General features: G+C 47.1%; 2 protein-coding genes across 2 annotated transcripts; one reads left to right on the forward strand and one right to left on the reverse strand.

The window, feature by feature from the left end:
• Window positions 1-3,123: 3,123 nt before the first annotated feature.
• On the forward strand, window positions 3,124-14,273 carry rarab (retinoic acid receptor, alpha b). The gene is made up of 9 exons (XM_037476160.2): window positions 3,124-4,346; window positions 10,027-10,181; window positions 11,024-11,165; window positions 11,684-11,844; window positions 12,014-12,190; window positions 12,285-12,489; window positions 12,575-12,642; window positions 13,009-13,099; window positions 13,326-14,273. Exons 1-9 carry the CDS (start codon window positions 4,148-4,150, stop codon window positions 13,544-13,546), a joined length of 1,419 nt encoding a protein of 472 aa, XP_037332057.1. The 5' UTR covers window positions 3,124-4,147; the 3' UTR covers window positions 13,547-14,273.
• Window positions 14,274-14,276: 3 nt separating this feature from the next.
• LOC134132939 (ornithine decarboxylase-like) lies at window positions 14,277-15,879 on the reverse strand. Its single transcript, XM_062565933.1, has 3 exons — window positions 15,608-15,879; window positions 15,349-15,470; window positions 14,277-15,262 (listed from the first exon to the last, which is right to left on the reverse strand). The coding sequence occupies exons 1-3, from the start codon at window positions 15,684-15,686 to the stop codon at window positions 15,005-15,007; spliced, it is 459 nt and encodes a 152-aa protein (XP_062421917.1). The 5' UTR covers window positions 15,687-15,879; the 3' UTR covers window positions 14,277-15,004.
• Between the last annotated feature and the right edge of the window lie 845 nt (window positions 15,880-16,724).

Below are 16,724 nucleotides of genomic sequence, written 5' to 3' on the forward strand. Positions count from 1 at the left end.
TCTATCAACTCTAATTTGCTCCATCTTTATTTCTCTCATTATCCCTCTGTTCCAGCAGTCTCCCCTTCCTCATCTCGCTCTCTCGTCCTCGCTGGAAAGGCTAACCTACTTACAACACAGCTGTCTGATGAATAATGGAGCAGAGAAAGTTACTATCAGCATCTCCATCAGCGGGATCCTGCCTTTGATCTCTGCTCCTTTCCCTTCTGCCTTTCCTCACAACTCCCCGGTGTCTCCTTGCATCCTTTCCTTTCACTTCCTAAATTCTCTCCTCTGTTTATGGTTCTTTGGACGGATTGGTTTAAATGTACAAATTCCCCCTACAAACATTTTGTTTTGCCATTTGGGGAAGAATTGTAGTGTGATATTTAAAAGGCAACTTTGGTATTTTTCTAACTGCAGCATTTTCCCATGTTTTGGTGTCTAATTGACTAATGGAGACAACAATGTTTTTAATTGGTCCAGTGTTGCTTGGTATCATTCTAAGTGGCTGCCGCTGAGAGGGCAATTGTGGCAGCGATGTAATGTCATGTCCAAGAGCCAGTGTTTTTGCTTGTGACATTTTTCCCTCGCCTTGCAGCGATAACATTTTATTTTTATGGCTTAAATGGGGCACTACATTTTTTCTGGGAATTGTTTTCTGCTAACTCCTGCAGTTTTAACTTTTTTTCTCTTTAATGAAGCGATACAACGGGTTAGTACACCAGCGCGCCGCTGTAGGACCCATGTTCAACCCTTCTGACCACATCCATGCGGTCAACAGTTTGCTGTTAAGTTACTGATCAAACACGCTTTTACAGATGCTTTTGTGGCTGCTTGGCGCAGCAGAAAACAAGTTTTTACAGAACTGTGACAGATCAACTAAAGTTGATTTGGAAACCCATTCACCGGTTTCTGGTGACCCATAAAGGTTCGAACAGTAGTGACTCCACCAACTACAAACAACCGCTTACAAATGGAGACATTTTTTCAACGTATAACAATTTTATTGCAAAAATATATATAGTTGAGTTCTTTTGATGGTGTGGAAACATTTTATATGCTGTCTTCACCTGGACTTATGCAAGTTAAGTCACTATGTAAGCCACTTAGTAATCATGTGAGTTGTTACTCATGTTATTTCCTAAACCTAAACTCCTGTCTAGATGGAAGTTTACAAAACTGACGTGTTCAAAACTGTCATGTAAAAAAAAGATTAACTCCATAACGTTTTTATGAAGATTAAACATTTGAATTGGAAATGTACTCACTGATAACCCCGATACAAACCTGCATCTCACAAGCTTTTGGGGGGCAGGCTGGTAGACTCCAGCTGGACTGGATCATCCAAATCATCCTGTTCAGATGACAGATGGGTACAAATCTTATCTTTTCAAATGTTTATGTGACTCTTTCTCACACCTTCTCACCCCCCCCCCCCCCCCCATGCCACATGACCCATCGATCTCTCGCCACTTTGCCCTCCATACACCCCATCTTTCACACATTTACTTCACCCGATTCACTGAGTTGAACCTAAGCCACACACATTGAACACTGAAGTGCAGTCTTCATCTTCAGTCAGTAGGTCTCTCCTTTGGCCCGCCAGTCAACAAATCTGTTGTTTGCCATGATGATGATGATGACGATGTCAAGGCGGTTTATATAATGCCATTCTAAAGTGGGAGTGGGCTGTGGCAATCATTTCAAATCTGTTATCCTTTGAAACCACACCGCTTGCATGACTGATAAAAAAAAAAGGGTTGAGAACTACCCAAAATTCATAAAAATGATAAAATAATCATCCATGTGAATATCTTTGAGGGACAGCTGCGCACATCTGCCTGCATGCTCACACGCAGCACGGCTGTCGGGGGGGTGATTCACCGACCCGTCACTCCTAGTCCACATTTCTTTGCCTCATGGTGATAAACATCACGCGCAACATTTTTCCAGCTCATGGTTCATTTATTCTAACATTGCTTTTACACTGGGACCAGCTGAAAATCTCTCAATACCTTCTCATGGTGCTCCTTGACCTAATAACCCTCATTCACATCTTCATCCTCATCTTTCTCTTTGTTGCTACGGTCCCCCCCCCCCCCAAAAACCCATTTTCACCTCTCCCCGTTCGCCATAGATTTAATGTCTTATATTGATTAACTGAGAGAAATGAATGGGATGTGTTTCCCCTTTCCCCGCTCATAATTCAACCAGCAGCTAATCAATACAGGGAGGCCTCACAGCAAGGACACAGGCTCACGTATAGCAAAGGATGGAGCTCTGTGTGTGTGTGTGTGTGCGTGTGCGTGTGCGTGTGCGTGTGCGAGTGGCATGGTGTTTACTACGACGTGTTAAAATCTATTTTACATGAACGAGTGCTAACGGGATTCTTTATGTCCAAAAACAAATGCAATATTTTGAATTGAATTGTACCGTATACATAACATTCTACAACATCCCATCAGTTGGCTCGCTTTGGGCGGATATCAATTAAAGGGTAAACAAATTATAATACTTTTCAAGATCAAATTTCATCCACATTCTCTTTTCTTTTCATTTTTGTATTTTACTCTCCTAAAGAATGTATTTGTGATTAATTGTAGAGCTATATCCTGTATGTATGTTCTTTAAAACAATGTTGATGCTTAGATGATTTAGAGCATGCATCAGTTGGGGAGACATACTCAATCACAAGGTATATAATGGGCCTCAATATACATTGATATATGTATAATAGTAATATAGAATGGTAAAATAAAAAATATGTTTAATAAATTGTGAAAACACTGTAATACACATGACTACAAACTGTAAGGACAATGCTTTGAGATAAAAGATAAGCAAAATGATCATACAAATGTTTGATAATAGTAATTGTTGATAAGCACGATAAAACCATCCAGCAGTAACGGCCGCCCCACGAATACTTAACCGGTTTTTTAAAAGTTTAGCAGAAATAGCCACGTTAATGAAAGTAGGCAGAAAGCATTTTGGAGGCTCGCGCAGGGCAGATAGGTGGAGCTCGCGCGCAGCTGGCGTCACTCATCAAAGGAGAGAGAGAGAGAGAGAGAGAGAGAGAGGGAGAGGGAGAGGGAGAGAGAGAGAGAGAGAGAGAGAGAGAGGGAGAGGGAGAGAGGGGGGGGCGTCGGGTGCAGACCAGAGGGTACCACAGGACACTGCGGAACGCGCTGCTGCTGCTGCTGCTGCTGCTGGACCTCAACAAGCCGCCACCGAGGCGCGCGTTCCCGAGCTGCTCCGACGTCAAGCAGCAAGTTCCGAGTCGACCACGCGCATTCCGCGTCATTGTGTTCAGGCGCTGCTCGTCTCGTGAGCGCTTGGACCGTATGAACCGGAGCGAACGGAATATAGAGCACCCGTTTCTTTTCTTCTGTGGTGTTTGGGGACTTTACCCGGAAAGCTACATCCATTTACAGCATGCAGGGGATTTTTTAAGGACAAACTGCACTGCTGGTGAAACGAAGGAGCGTTTTCGTCCACTAAGTGGACCGTTCTCCCCGGCTCTGGCTACGAGGATTAGCAAGCGACATGACAATTACATAATAGCCTTCTCTGCTCAAAAACTACCACCAGCGGCATCGGACCGGTGTTCCGCCGCGGGGGCACGGGCTGTGCAGCGCTGCCCGCACCGTCCACCCGTGAGCGTTTACCCGCAGGACTCTGAGCTCCCCGTGCGGCGTTTCCGCTTTTGAAGTCTTACGTATCTTACGGGTTGCTGTTGCGAATCAACACGACCGTAAACTTCGAGGCACTTGTAGCGTTGGAATTGCGAATCGAATCGAAACGAAGACGACAAAGACGGCAGCCGCGTCTAAACTTCCGGTCGTGCAAATTAAAAAAAAAAAAAAAAACGGACACACAAGAGACGGCAGCGCGTGACAGTAAACCGGCCGAGCTCCTCCCGAGGGCCGAGAGGTCACCGGGACCGGTCCTCTCCCCTTCTCTCCTCCCCCTACTTATCCCCCAGTCCGTTATGACGATGTGAACTCTTCCCTCCCTCTTTTTCGCTTCCCCGTCGGGACGCTTTGATCTTTTTTTTGTTTTTTTTGTTTGTTGGTTCGCTCCCCCCTCCATTCCCTCCTCTCCCTTCACGCGCAACCACAATTTGGTACAACGAGATCAAAGGGCGACATTCGCCTCTCGGGGGATGTACGAAAGCGTGGATGTTGTGGGTTTTAGCCCCAACCCGAGCAGCCCCAATCCGGGCTCCTTCCTGAGCATGGACTACTACCACCGACCCCCGGGGCTCGGGCCGGAGAAGGGCCTGCTGTCCGGCGGGGGAGGGCTCCAGCGCCCGTTCGGAGGGTCCCTGGTGAGCGGCAGGCACTGGAGTGGATCCAGTCACTGTGAGTGAAAAAACCACCGCGGGGCACGTCAGTTAGTCACAGTGGGTGGTTGTTGGTGGAGGGATCTGTTGGTATTTTTTTTTTGTTGGGGGGGGGGCAGCACATCTCTAACTTTGTTCCAGGTGCCCCAAGGGCTCTTTTCTCTCCCCCGATAACCAGCCTTTAATGGGGAAGTGTCACTCCTCTTACTTATGTGCGCTGGTAGTGTTGCTCCAAATGGATTCTTCTGCATGGGGAGGGATCTTTTTTTATTTAAATGCTGCACTCTGTGTGCTTTTGCCACCAGGTCAAGAATGTAGCTGTATGTTTGTGCGTTTTGCAATGTGAGGGTTTGGGTTTATGTTCTTCAGTGGTGCGACTCGGCAGGTCAGGCAGCTGCCAGGCGCTCGACTCCCCAATCCAGGCCCTCGCGCCCCCTGACCTCTCTGCTTCTCGGTGGTGGACGAGTGAGGATGACCTGCTTAAAGAGCAGGCACAAAATGCGTTAGAGGGGTTCGAAGCCCAAACTTTGGTCCATTCTCATTGAGAAGAGCGACGGATCCTCGATTCATCTACCCAAGTCATTTTTCAAACATCACAACAGTTTGGCCCTTATTATTTTGATTTAAAAATAAGCAACATTAGCTGTGATGATTCCTGCACTTTATGAGTTGATAATGGTATCATAAAAATAGTTGTGACCGCATCTGTTTTTATTTTGGCTTTGGATTTCATTATTTCAGTGTTCTGGGTAGTAAAGTTGTTGAGACTCATTGAACAGACTTTCATACCTCAAACCAAAATCATTCATGCCGGCAACGATGCATATTTGCGTACTATTTCAAATAATCGAGTAGAATGCTTTTTATTAATATGTTTTATTAAGCTTTTATTGTGAAAGGCAGTAACTGAAGGGGGTCAAGTGTCAGTTCCAGCATGCGTTGCCCTAGAGCCACGGTGCGCCCTGGACCAGGCGGCTCCTTCTATCGCAATAATCAACACACACAAACGGAGGAACCCCACCAACGGTGTGGCATGCTGGTGTCAGCCCCGGTGTGATGTCACCGCCGGACTCGGGTGGGGGGGTGGAGGGGGGGGGGGGGCTTGCCCAACCGAGCTGAAGTCATAAATACGAGGGAGAGGGGGAGTGCTCGTAAATCCAAGCCATAAAGACAAGGAGGATTTGCCCTCAGTGTGTTTGTGTGTTGGGCGTGGGTGGGTGGGTGGGTGTGGGGGGGGCTTTGTGCGTGACTTGAATGAAGAGCGCACCATACAGGTTCAAAGGTCAAAGGTCCTACAGAGACCTCGCACACATTCAGCGACATGTAAGCAATAGCCTTGGGATAGTGGTTCGCTGTGTTTGGTGTGTGTTCGTGTGTGTGTGCGTGTGTGTGTGTGTGTGTGTGTGTTTGTGTGTGATCCAGTGCAATGAGTCACTGACAATTGGGAAGTGACCTATATCTCTCCCTCTCTTTATTTGTCCCTCTATCGGCCTCTTTCTCTCTTGTGTCAGCTGCCCAGTCATCACTTCTCAGCCCTGAATGACCTCTCTTTTCAGTCTGATGCACACACACACACACACACACCAAGACATTCGCTCACGCTTTGTCTGGGAATGTGAGGGTATAGTGACCAAGTTTGACCTGAGTGTGAGTGCGTGAAAAGAGGGGGGGGGGGGCGGTTGTGTGCTTGCGTCTAGGTGTGTCTTTTTTTTTTTTTTTGTGCGTGTGTGAGTGCGTGCAACATTGTCAGATGACTGCTAAAACAGCGGCAGTGGAAAGCAGGTTATTAATTCGTTTGCTCCGCTGGCATGGCACGTCCTCGTCTCTATTTGACTGTCGGACATTCTTCTCTCATGTCACATCTTCACAACGTATGTATTTATTAGAGACGGGATCAAGAAGAGACGGAAACGGCTATCGTAGTAGCGTGTAGAATTACTAACAGGGTTGTGAAATTTCGCAAGATGTTCAAGGTGGGAACTTTGTGTGGTAAAAACATTATTTTATACATCGTTTCATGGGAATTGAAGAGAAAACAACAGGAATGAAATATAAATACAGGGGTTACTTGTACAGGCAGTAATTACCATTTTATGTAGGAAGGGGACATAATCTTTGATGGGGTTTTATAGTGCTTTGAGTTTGTCATTTTAGTTTTATTTGGAACTAGTTAAGGTAAGCGACGGGTTTTTTATAAAATTCATGCTGCATTGAAGACGTGAAACTAGGGATCGACTAAATGCATTGTAGTTAAAGGTCCTTTTAAAAAGAAATCTTACTACGGTAGTTACTAAACTATTGCAATAATATATGTGTAATTATGCAAGTAACTGCTTCATAACCAGCTAGATGTATAAGAAAGAAAGATTTAATATCACAGGGTATCGTATCGGGACTATTGGGAAAACATTATATTGCACTGAAGTATCCTGATAATATTGTAAAGTGATGCGTATTGTGATCACAGTGTAGCGTTACTGACTCATTGGGATCTGTCTTTAACGTGATATTGTGATGAATTCGTATCATATCCAGTGTTTTGTACCACTTCGTTGCTAATATTTGATGACCTCCGCTTCAAATTGGTCCAAGGCCGTGCGCCTGGTTGATGTGGTTAGTTCGCTGGTGTTGGATGTACATCAGTACGGAGGAGGTCCTCAGCGGAGACAACGTCTGCATCTGGGCGTTACTCTGTGTGATCGGAGGCCGACCCATAAGCCGAGAGGCCACGCCCCTCGAGCTGGGGAGGCCCCTCAAACGGCAGGTCGTCACGTTGGGGAAATTGGCTTAGCCCGGCGCCGGCTAACATTCGACGGCGTGAACGGACGCCGGGGGCCACCGATTGGCGGGCTGCGCCACTGGAGCGGAGCACGGCCCGGCCGGAGTTTACAAAGGCTTTTAACAGCTTTTTATTTGTGGCCTCGGGCCGGAGTTGACCCCACAGCTTAGCGTTAGCGTGTCACAGGGATGCCATGTCGGGATTTACAGTCACTCGTCCTGACCCCCTCGACACATGTAGGGCGGCGGCAGGTGATCACGCAACGGTTTGGTCAAACCTCCGATCATACCATCCTGCAAAGTAAAACTTCACAAATTTATGCTAGTGTTGGAAGAAGTTATCTACTGTCCTGCTTTCAAGTAAAAGTACATTATTAGAAACAATTTTTATATATTCACCACCGGTCAAATGACTCATTATTCCAGATGGCCCATGTCTTGAGAAATATAGTTTTATATTACTGAGTTATAATCAATAATGCATTGCGTCATTATACATCACAAAGGTGTCTTAGCTGGTAAAGGTGGGGCTCATTTTCTTTAACACATTAATCTTCAAGGAGTCATACCTCTTTCCCTAATATCTATTTAACGTTGCTGTGGAAACCTCTCCCTCAAACGGCTACTTTCTAACACTACCGCCGTGGGGATACGGAGGGGTTGCTGTAAATGGAGCCATTGTTACCAGTTTTTCTGTTTGTATGACCCTAAGATGTTGTTTTTGCACCAAAACATGATTTGTCGGCATCCATATTGTTCAATCCAAGTGACGGTAGACGTACAAAGCCTGTTCTCCCTGTTTGGATTCAGCTGGGAGTCCGTTAAGGGGACGCTGTGGTTGTCCTGAAGTCGGGCCGTAAGAGGTGCTACTCCACAGTGAGGACATCACGTATGTTTGATAAGAGAAATAGGTCAGGGGTCACCAGCTCAGGAGCAGACCGGGTAGACCTGCTCAGAAATGGACGAAGCTGTGCAAATATTCCAAATGCAATCCACACAAACTTTTTGTTGTATCTAAAATGCTTGTTTGCTGCACACCGGTGTGTTTCTCCAAACCGGGATTATGTGACACAATCCAAAGGACTCCTCACAACGATCATAAAACAAAGGGTTGAAAGGGCTTTCTCCAAAACTAAAGATACAAATATTGGTTTGGATAAGCTACGTCCCGTACGCCAGGAAGCGGCAAGAAGACATTCAAAAGGTGCACCGACATGAACATGAGGGAGGGATGCTGGGAACTCTGAGGAGTTAAAAGGGGAACCGTTGGCTAGCATGTCAGTGAGAGGAGGGCAAAGGCACACAGTGCAGACAAGGGAAGATGGAGGGATGGTATGATGGCTGAGGAAGAGGAGGAGGAGGAGGAGGGTCTCCCTCGCTCTCTCTATGTAAACAGAGCAGACCAGTGGAGGGGAGTTGAATCTGCTCCGTAGTGGAATGTCTGGTATGGTAACTAAAGCAGGGGGAGGGGAGTGTGTGTGTGTGTGTGTGTGTGTGTGTGTGTGTGTGTGTGTGTGTGTGTGTGTGTGTGTGTGTGTGTGTGTGTGTGTGTGTGTGTGTGTGTGTGTGTGTGTGTGTGTGTGTGTGTGTGTGTGTGTGTGTGTGTGTGTGTGTGTGTGTGTGGGGAAGTGCTTAGTTTAGGAGATGTGGCTGGTATCTTAATCTGAAGGGTCACCTCAAATTGGGTCGCGGTCTGTCTTTGACTCGTCTCTTAACAAAGGAAACCAACCCTTTGCCAGGATGAGTCCGGGTGCAGAATTAGCAGCGGGTTGTTGGTTTACTTCCCACACAGATGGGAACCGGGGCTACATGTGATACCAAAAGGAAACATCAGCAGTGAGAAATGCCTCAAAGATCAATAAAACCAATATAAACTTTATTAAAGCCACTAACGTAACTCCTCCCGAGTGGGTCAAGCAGCAACTTTGGGTACTTTAGATGCAAAAGAAACACATTCAGGTAAATCCAATCCAACAACTGCCAATAGAAGAAAAGGAACACAAACAAGCACCAGTTGATTTGGACGTGTAAGAAGGAATTTAATAAAAGCCATGGCACTGACACACAACCGCCCCAAAGTGAAGCTGATGCAAGAAAAAAAGAAAAGAAAGCTAAACCTTTCTGAACAGAGGATATTAAACTCAAAGAAAATAAAGAAAATGGACTAAAACCAAACGAAAATGAAGTCCGGAATGAATTGAAAATGACTTTCATGGCCTCTGCCTGAACTGCCGAGAGTAGCAGGGCGAAGTCTTTACTGGACAAAGATCAATTTAATTAAAAAGCTTTAATCCAACCGCAGCAGCTCATTTGACTGTCAGCGGCATCATATTCCAGCACCGCCCGGGCCAGAACCTCCATCCCCACCTCGCCGAGCAAAACGTGATTAAGAGATTACAGTTTGGATAGGATTACAGTTTAATGATATAACACCACAACGAGCACAAAGCACCTTTTCCTACAGATTCTTTCCTTAAACTCACGCTTGGCTCCGATGCTGCAGCAACATCACGGCCTTTAGAGACCCCCCCCCCCACACACACACGGCGCATGTGGTCCATGGTTCCTTCAGCTGTCACATGTTCTGTCCGTCATCCAACATGTTGTATTTTAACAAATGTAGTTCTTTTGTTTAATAAATGTGGTGCTGCTGCATTGCTGCTACGTCGCAAACATGGCGCCTGGTTGTCCAAGTCCTAGATGAAACTAAATCAACTTTGAAATCAATCCCAAGGGATGAACAACACGATGTAACATCTGCGCTGTGTGAGGTGACTGCAAAAAGAGGAGGGGGGGGTTCTCTTGGGTTGCATTACACATTCACAAAAGTGCTAAACAACTATATCTACATTTTTCAAGTACAGACCAGAGGTAAATGTTTATGTCCTAACGAAAAGGTGTCTCCCCCCCCCCCCCCGCAGCCATCGAGACGGAGAGCACGAGTTCGGGGGAGGACCTGCTCGTCCCCAGCCCCGCCTCGCCCCCGCCTCCGCCCCGCATCTACAAGCCCTGCTTCGTGTGTCAGGACAAGTCTTCGGGATACCACTACGGAGTCAGCGCCTGCGAGGGCTGCAAGGTACCAACCACGGCGTGCCAGTGCGTAGACGGCCCCCTCCCTTGGGAAACCACGCAGCCGCGCTCCGAGAATAAAAGGGAAACGCGTGACTAATGTCTGAAGTTTCTGTGGTGAAGAAATAGAGGATTCGGTTTGGACTGGCTCCACGGCGTCACTCTGTGGCCTAAAGTCAGTGGTGGACTCCTCTTTTAAACAGAAACGAAACCGAAAAATGTTTCTCTTCTTAAAGTCCCATGAGGGGTGGGGGGCACAGGAAGGGTTGCTTCATTGCTTGGTGACACACTTTTTGCTCTCTCACCTGTGGGACATTTTATCGCCCACAAATAAATAAAGCAAAGGGCTTAATTTGCTGTTATTATTCACTCCCCCCCCCTCCCCCCCCCCCCTTTACGGAGACAACCCCCGACGCGTGCCTTGCTCCTTATGTGACACATGCCGGCCCCGGATAGAAAAACCGGAATGAAAAATAGTTCCGTGAGGCTACCGAGTATTTGTGCAAGCGGAGAGGTCGCGACCTTTGCGCCTTCCTTGGGATCTGTAAGCCCCTTTGCCTCATCTAATCCTGCACACACACACACACACACACACACACACACACAATTCAGTTACACAAAAAATCTGTGCATGCAATTTGTATCTTTGATATGTGTGTGTGTGTGGGGGGGGGCTTTTGTGCACTCTTGTTCACGTCCTTTTCTTAACGCTCCCCCACTGAGCAATAAACATCAGCAGCCGTGATCCCAGCCGGGTAACGAGCCCGTTTAGCCCCCCAACACCCGAGTCTGCGCCGGTTGCCATCGCACCTCCAAAAGGTTCACCTCGGACCGTTTATTCTCCCGCAGGGTTTCTTTCGGAGGAGCATCCAGAAGAACATGGTGTACACGTGTCACCGAGACAAAGTGTGTGTGATCAACAAGGTGACGAGGAACCGGTGCCAGTCCTGCCGGCTGCAGAAGTGCCTCGAGGTCGGCATGTCCAAAGAGCGTGAGTACATGAGCGCAGCAGCGGGGCCCACACATACTTTGTAGATGGTCAGGGTGATATCTGGCCGTAGGGTTCGCCGCCTTTATTCTGATGTAATGGGACCACGTGTGTCTCCTGGCGGTAATCTTCCTCTCGGGATGTCTGTGGATTACTCGACACGTGTACCTCCAAAACCCTGCAACTCGTACTGAAACCGTGTAGATCGATGAATAGACCGATGCATGTGAGGGGAAAAACACCATTTATGACTTCAGGGGTGAGCCACCCCTTCAGTTAAAAAAAGGCTTCAGGCCCTTGATATTTGCCGCCCTCTGGTGGCCTTTCGTCCAGTTGAGAAACAAGCCACAGAACTCCCAGCATTGCCTTCTGAAAACCCCTCTTAATCTGAAAGGGTTACTCCAGAGATGTGCTCTTTAAATGATTCTTTCATTCTCTGTTCGAATTGACTGCCTGGCAACACGTCGGCACTCCTCAGCTGACCCTTCCGATCTTTCTGTACGCCCCCCCCCCCCGAACAGTGGTGCGAAACGACCGCATGAAGAAGAAGAAGGAGGACAAGAGGCAGGGGGAGACGGAGGTCTACGTCCTGTCGGCGGACACGGAGCAGATGATTGAAGGAGTCCGCCGGGCTCACCAGGCAACCTTTCCCTCCCTCTGTCAGCTGGGAAAATACACCACGGTACGGTCGGCAACGCGCATGCTTCAGTAAAGAAAGGCCTCTCTGGCCATGAAACAGGTCTCGAGGTGTATGACCCACACGCGTATCAATTGATCCCAACAAGATCAAAGCTCCGCCTGCTAGCATTAATAACGTGTCCTCTTCCCTAACCCGGCCCCCGAACCATCAGAGCGACAGCTCGGAGCGCCGCGTCGCCCTGGACGTCAGTCTCTGGGACAAGTTCAGCGAGTTGTCCACCAAGTGCATCATCAAGACGGTGGAGTTCGCCAAGCAGCTCCCCGGCTTCACGACGCTGACCATCGCCGACCAGATCACCCTGCTCAAAGCCGCCTGCCTCGACATACTGGTGAGGGGCACTTCTGGCGGGTCCCCCCCCCCCCCCCGGGGTGGGGCCACGCGTCAGCGCAGCGTCACAGCGGAGCCTCTGCCTCGTGTTTCAGATTCTGCGGATCTGCACCCGCTACACCCCAGACAAGGACACCATGACCTTCTCCGACGGCCTGACCCTCAACCGCACCCAGATGCACAACGCCGGGTTCGGGCCTCTCACGGACCTGGTGTTCTCCTTCGCCAACCAGCTGCTGCCGCTGGAGATGGACGACGCGGAGACAGGGCTGCTCAGCGCCATCTGCCTGCTGTGTGGAGGTACTGCGCCTGGTTTGACGGAGGAATATGGAATGTGAGAAGTGATAGGTGTTTGGATTCATCTTCTGTGTGTGTGTGCCTGCAGACCGTCAGGATCTGGAGGAGTCGGACAAGGTGGATGTTCTCCAGGAGCCGATGCTTGAAGCCCTGAAGGTCTGAAAACCTATTATTATTATTATTATTATTATTGACGCACCGAGCGGTCGGCTGCATTGTGCAGTTTTCAGTCTCTCCAGGTACGCAACGTGCGCCGTATGAGTCGCACGCTGCAGCGACCGGCCGTAACGGCAAAGCCTCTCTCACACACACACACACACACGCACACACACACACACACACACACACACACAATTTGCCACTGCCACTTCAATAAACTGTGAAGGAACAGCTTTAAAACAGCCTTAAAACAACACATTTTTTTATAGTTATTATACTTATATTATAACACTTAATTATATATATATTATTGACATTCATACATATACACTCATGCTTTTCCTCCTTCATGCGTCTGCACAGATCTACGTGAGGAGGAGGAGGCCCGAAAAACCCTGCATGTTTCCCAAGATACTGATGAAGATTACTGACCTCAGGAGTATCAGTGTGAAGGGTGAGACACACACACACACAGATAGGAAGTAAATATTTTACAATCTTTTCCTAAACCTAAAGGATATATACACCAAAATCTAGGATTTCACCTAAAAGTATTTAACAACCAAGTTTCCTGTGAAGACAGCACACATGTAGCTAGTGGGCATCTCTGGTAGGAAGACGCATGAGAAACAAAGAGTGATGGATGACCTTTGACCTCACCCTGAACCCTTCTCCCACAGGAGCGGAGCGAGTGATCACGCTGAAAATGGAAATACCCGGCTCAATGCCTCCTCTCATCCAGGAAATGCTGGAGAACTCTGAGGGGCTGGAGGGCCATGGGGCCGGGGGGGGGAAAGGAGGAGAGAAAGGTGGCACCGGGGGCGCACAAGAGGACGACGCGGCGCTCGGAAGCCGCGATCACGGTCCGTCGCCGGAGTCTGCTTCCCCCCCCTCCACCTGAAGCCCCACGCCCACAGTAGACCGGGACGGGCGGGGGACCGAAGCAGCTCACAAGCTGCTGAGCTTCAATGAGCTGATGAACTTCAGACACGTTTTTATTCATTCAGACAGGACAGCATTTCCTAAAGGTGGAAACCAGGGGACCCTAAAGCAAGGACCGCAGAGGGACTGAGACCAGCCGCTCCCAATCACTGTGTAGCATCACTGCGTCTCTCATTCATATATATATATATATATATATATATATATATATGTGTATATATATGCAAATAAAAAAGAAATGATGGCAGGGAGAAGGACTAATGCAAGAAGTTATTTTCCTAAATGCACATGTGTATATACTGTATACTGTCCTTCCTTCACCATCACCCCCCTCACAGACACATCATGGAATGGTAGCGACGCCTTGACTTTCTAGTAAATGCGTCACCCCCGCCCCCCCCCCATCACCGCGATGTGATCCGTGTTGAGGTTCCGTAGCGATGGAGGCCCGCTGGCCGGCCCGCCGGAGATGACCGCTGTGGTCGCAGCCGATGAGCGCTGCAGGATTTCAGGTGATTCAAGGGGATTCAAGGGGATTCAAGGTGACATTGGAGCGGGTGTGCATTTTCATTTGTCCACACTGTCGGGGTCGGTTCACTCGGTGCGCTTTGTGTGGCCACAGCATCTGTCACTCAACCACTTCCTTCAGGTACAGACTGTTTACAGTGTTGTCCTTTGTTGTACGGTGCAGTGGTGGAAAGTATGAGGTCAATAAAGAAGTGGTGTTTCCCTTTTTTCTGTCGTGGAGAAAGAAAGGAACCTTGTTCACTGTGAAATACGGTGTCACAATTGCCAGAAAAAAAGGTTCAGTTTTTTCAAAATTGTAACCGGATATCATTTTAACATTTGGAGCTTTATAACTGTTTTAATTTTTTGAATTCAAATTATTTATTATACAAAATAATGTCTAAAATTGTTACACAGCAAAATTTGTTTATTTTTTTCTAAATGAGCAAGGATATGCTGTAGATTGTTTCCAGCCACCTGCGTAGGAAATAGAATAACTATAAAAGTTTAAAATCTCTTTTATAAAGTAGTGAGCAATCAAAGTAAAGGGTTTCAGAACATTTCAAGCGTTTAGAAACAGCTGGAGAATTATTAACATGTGCCGGTTGTAAGAGCTGATCACACCTGACAATGAATCGGTCCTGTTTTTAAAAACTTTATTTTCAGATCATGTGACATGTATGTTACATGATCTGAAATGAAGGTGGAATAGAAAACAGTCAGTGCTAAAAAACATGATTGACTAACTGCATCACACACCATACAAGCAGGACAGGCAGACATGAACAACAGAACAGCATATTTCCACATCAGACATGTCCTCGACCACCACAAAGGCACTGTCACAGGGTCTGAGGTGTATTGCTCCAACAATGCATTGATAGAATGGATAGATAGAAGTGTTCCCAGGTCATTGGTGGAGGTGGTAGAAGGCAGAAAGGTTCAAAGTGTGCCACGTCTTAGCTGTCACAACAGGGTAAATGCGAGCTCTCTCAAAGCCGTTGAAGTCTGTGGATAAACAAATGGAGTAAGCGCCCATGTTGTCCACGAGAAGCCAGTCCCCCACATGCAGCTCAGGAATCCAGCACATCTCGGCCACTTTGTCGATGCTGTCGCAGGTCGGACCCCAGAGAACAGACCGGTATCTCTGCTCGCTGCTCTCAACAACCTGGGAAAGACAAACATTGAATGTACAAGTCTGCGCCACATCTGCTTTGTGGACTGTCGTTTTGAAGCCTTTATTGTGATATTTACCCTGTTCAGGTAGGGCTCAACCTGGGTGTGGGCAGCATCATTGATAAGGCAACTCAGGGAGCCGTACACTCCGTCATTGAGGTAGTACATCATTATTCTGTCAAGACTGTTGTCCACACCGTCTGCAAGACCAAAAACAAAAGAATCAAAGTCAATAAAATGACGAGATGAGATAGTTTTAACGTAAATGATTCATAAACGCTTAATAATCCGTCCTCTGGGTTCTCGTCAAAGAGTATTTAGAAGTCACTGTGCTTACTCTGAGGCTTGGCATGGACGTCTCCTGAAGCTGTCTCCTGATGTAGTGGTGCACTGCAATGGGGCGCCATCGCTCTCATCTGAGAGCTGTTACCTACACATTTTATTTTATTGTTTAATTCTGTGTCAATACGAACTACATTTAGAGCAATATCTATACATTACCGTTATGTTCCTTCCTATCAACCTCGATCACTCGCTTGGCAATGACACGTATTGAGAAAATGGGATTATTTTCTTTCTTTTTACCAAATGTGACTTGACGATCTTCACTATTAATTAAATGGCACATCGCAAAAAAACTCAACCATTAATGGAAAACTTGACGTCTCTGAAGCTCACGGCTAAAGCAAGCTTTTTTTATTTTATGGTCTACATTAGGACATCTCTGATGGTCGTTAAATGTCTGCAGATGTCAATGCCACAGATCTCACGGGACAGAACATCTACATCGGATCCCTTCTTAGCTTCTGGTAATGCGATAACTAGCAGGAAGAGAGAAAAGCATAAAATGAATGAACAAATATTGGTGATGGAAGTGCGACGGGGCTTTAGGGGGAAGAACCAACAACGCCACCTGGGGGCTTACACGCCAAGAAATACAGCTTTAACTTTGTTGCAAATCACTAAAACGGGGTTACGGTTATAAAAACCAGCAACACAACTGAGGAAAACAGCAGAAAGTAAACCGAAGAAAACAAGAGTACAAAATATAAAAGTGGCAAAACAGCAGCAGGTTCTCCGTATAGCAGAAAATCTCAAGTTTTAAAAGCAACACATTGTTCGCAAAAATCCTTATAGAGTAGTGACACAAAGAAAGAGCCAAATGTGGTGAAAAGGAATCTTAAGAATCTCGCTGTTAGAAACGGTATGTCGTTGCTCTGGATGCTTAGAAATGTCCTGCTGACTCCGGATGGTCTGCACCTCTACCCACAAGCCAAAGGCTTCCCAGTGTATATTTGCTTCATATAAACTAGATAGCTGGTATCAGCTGTACATTATAAGAGTCCTTGATAAGTGCTGCTGTTTTTATCAAAGATGCTGATTTTATGAGCTCTGGATGACACTCCAACATCAGATACATTTGTTATTTGGGTTTGGTAAGTTCTGCGTTTGCA

Source organism: Pungitius pungitius, chromosome 12, assembly GCF_949316345.1.
Source record: "Pungitius pungitius chromosome 12, fPunPun2.1, whole genome shotgun sequence".
NCBI lineage: Eukaryota > Metazoa > Chordata > Actinopteri > Perciformes > Gasterosteidae > Pungitius > Pungitius pungitius.

What these genes read in the sequence shown, in the direction of transcription:
- rarab (XM_037476160.2), top strand. Translation starts at nt 4,148, where the DNA reads ATGTACGAAAGCGTGGATGTTGTGGGTTTTAGCCCCAACCCGAGCAGC. An exon ending in GCGCCTGCGAGGGCTGCAAG is followed by an intron (nt 10,182 to 11,023) that starts GTACCAACCACG and finishes ATTCTCCCGCAG; the next exon opens with GGTTTCTTTCGGAGGAGCAT. An exon ending in CCGCCTGCCTCGACATACTG is followed by an intron (nt 12,191 to 12,284) that starts GTGAGGGGCACT and finishes CTCGTGTTTCAG; the next exon opens with ATTCTGCGGATCTGCACCCG.
- LOC134132939 (XM_062565933.1), bottom strand. Translation starts at nt 15,686, where the DNA reads ATGAGAGCGATGGCGCCCCATTGCAGTGCACCACTACATCAGGAGACA. An exon ending in CGTCCATGCCAAGCCTCAGA is followed by an intron (nt 15,471 to 15,607) that starts GTAAGCACAGTG and finishes TTGGTCTTGCAG; the next exon opens with ACGGTGTGGACAACAGTCTT. An exon ending in TTGAGCCCTACCTGAACAGG is followed by an intron (nt 15,263 to 15,348) that starts GTAAATATCACA and finishes TGTCTTTCCCAG; the next exon opens with GTTGTTGAGAGCAGCGAGCA.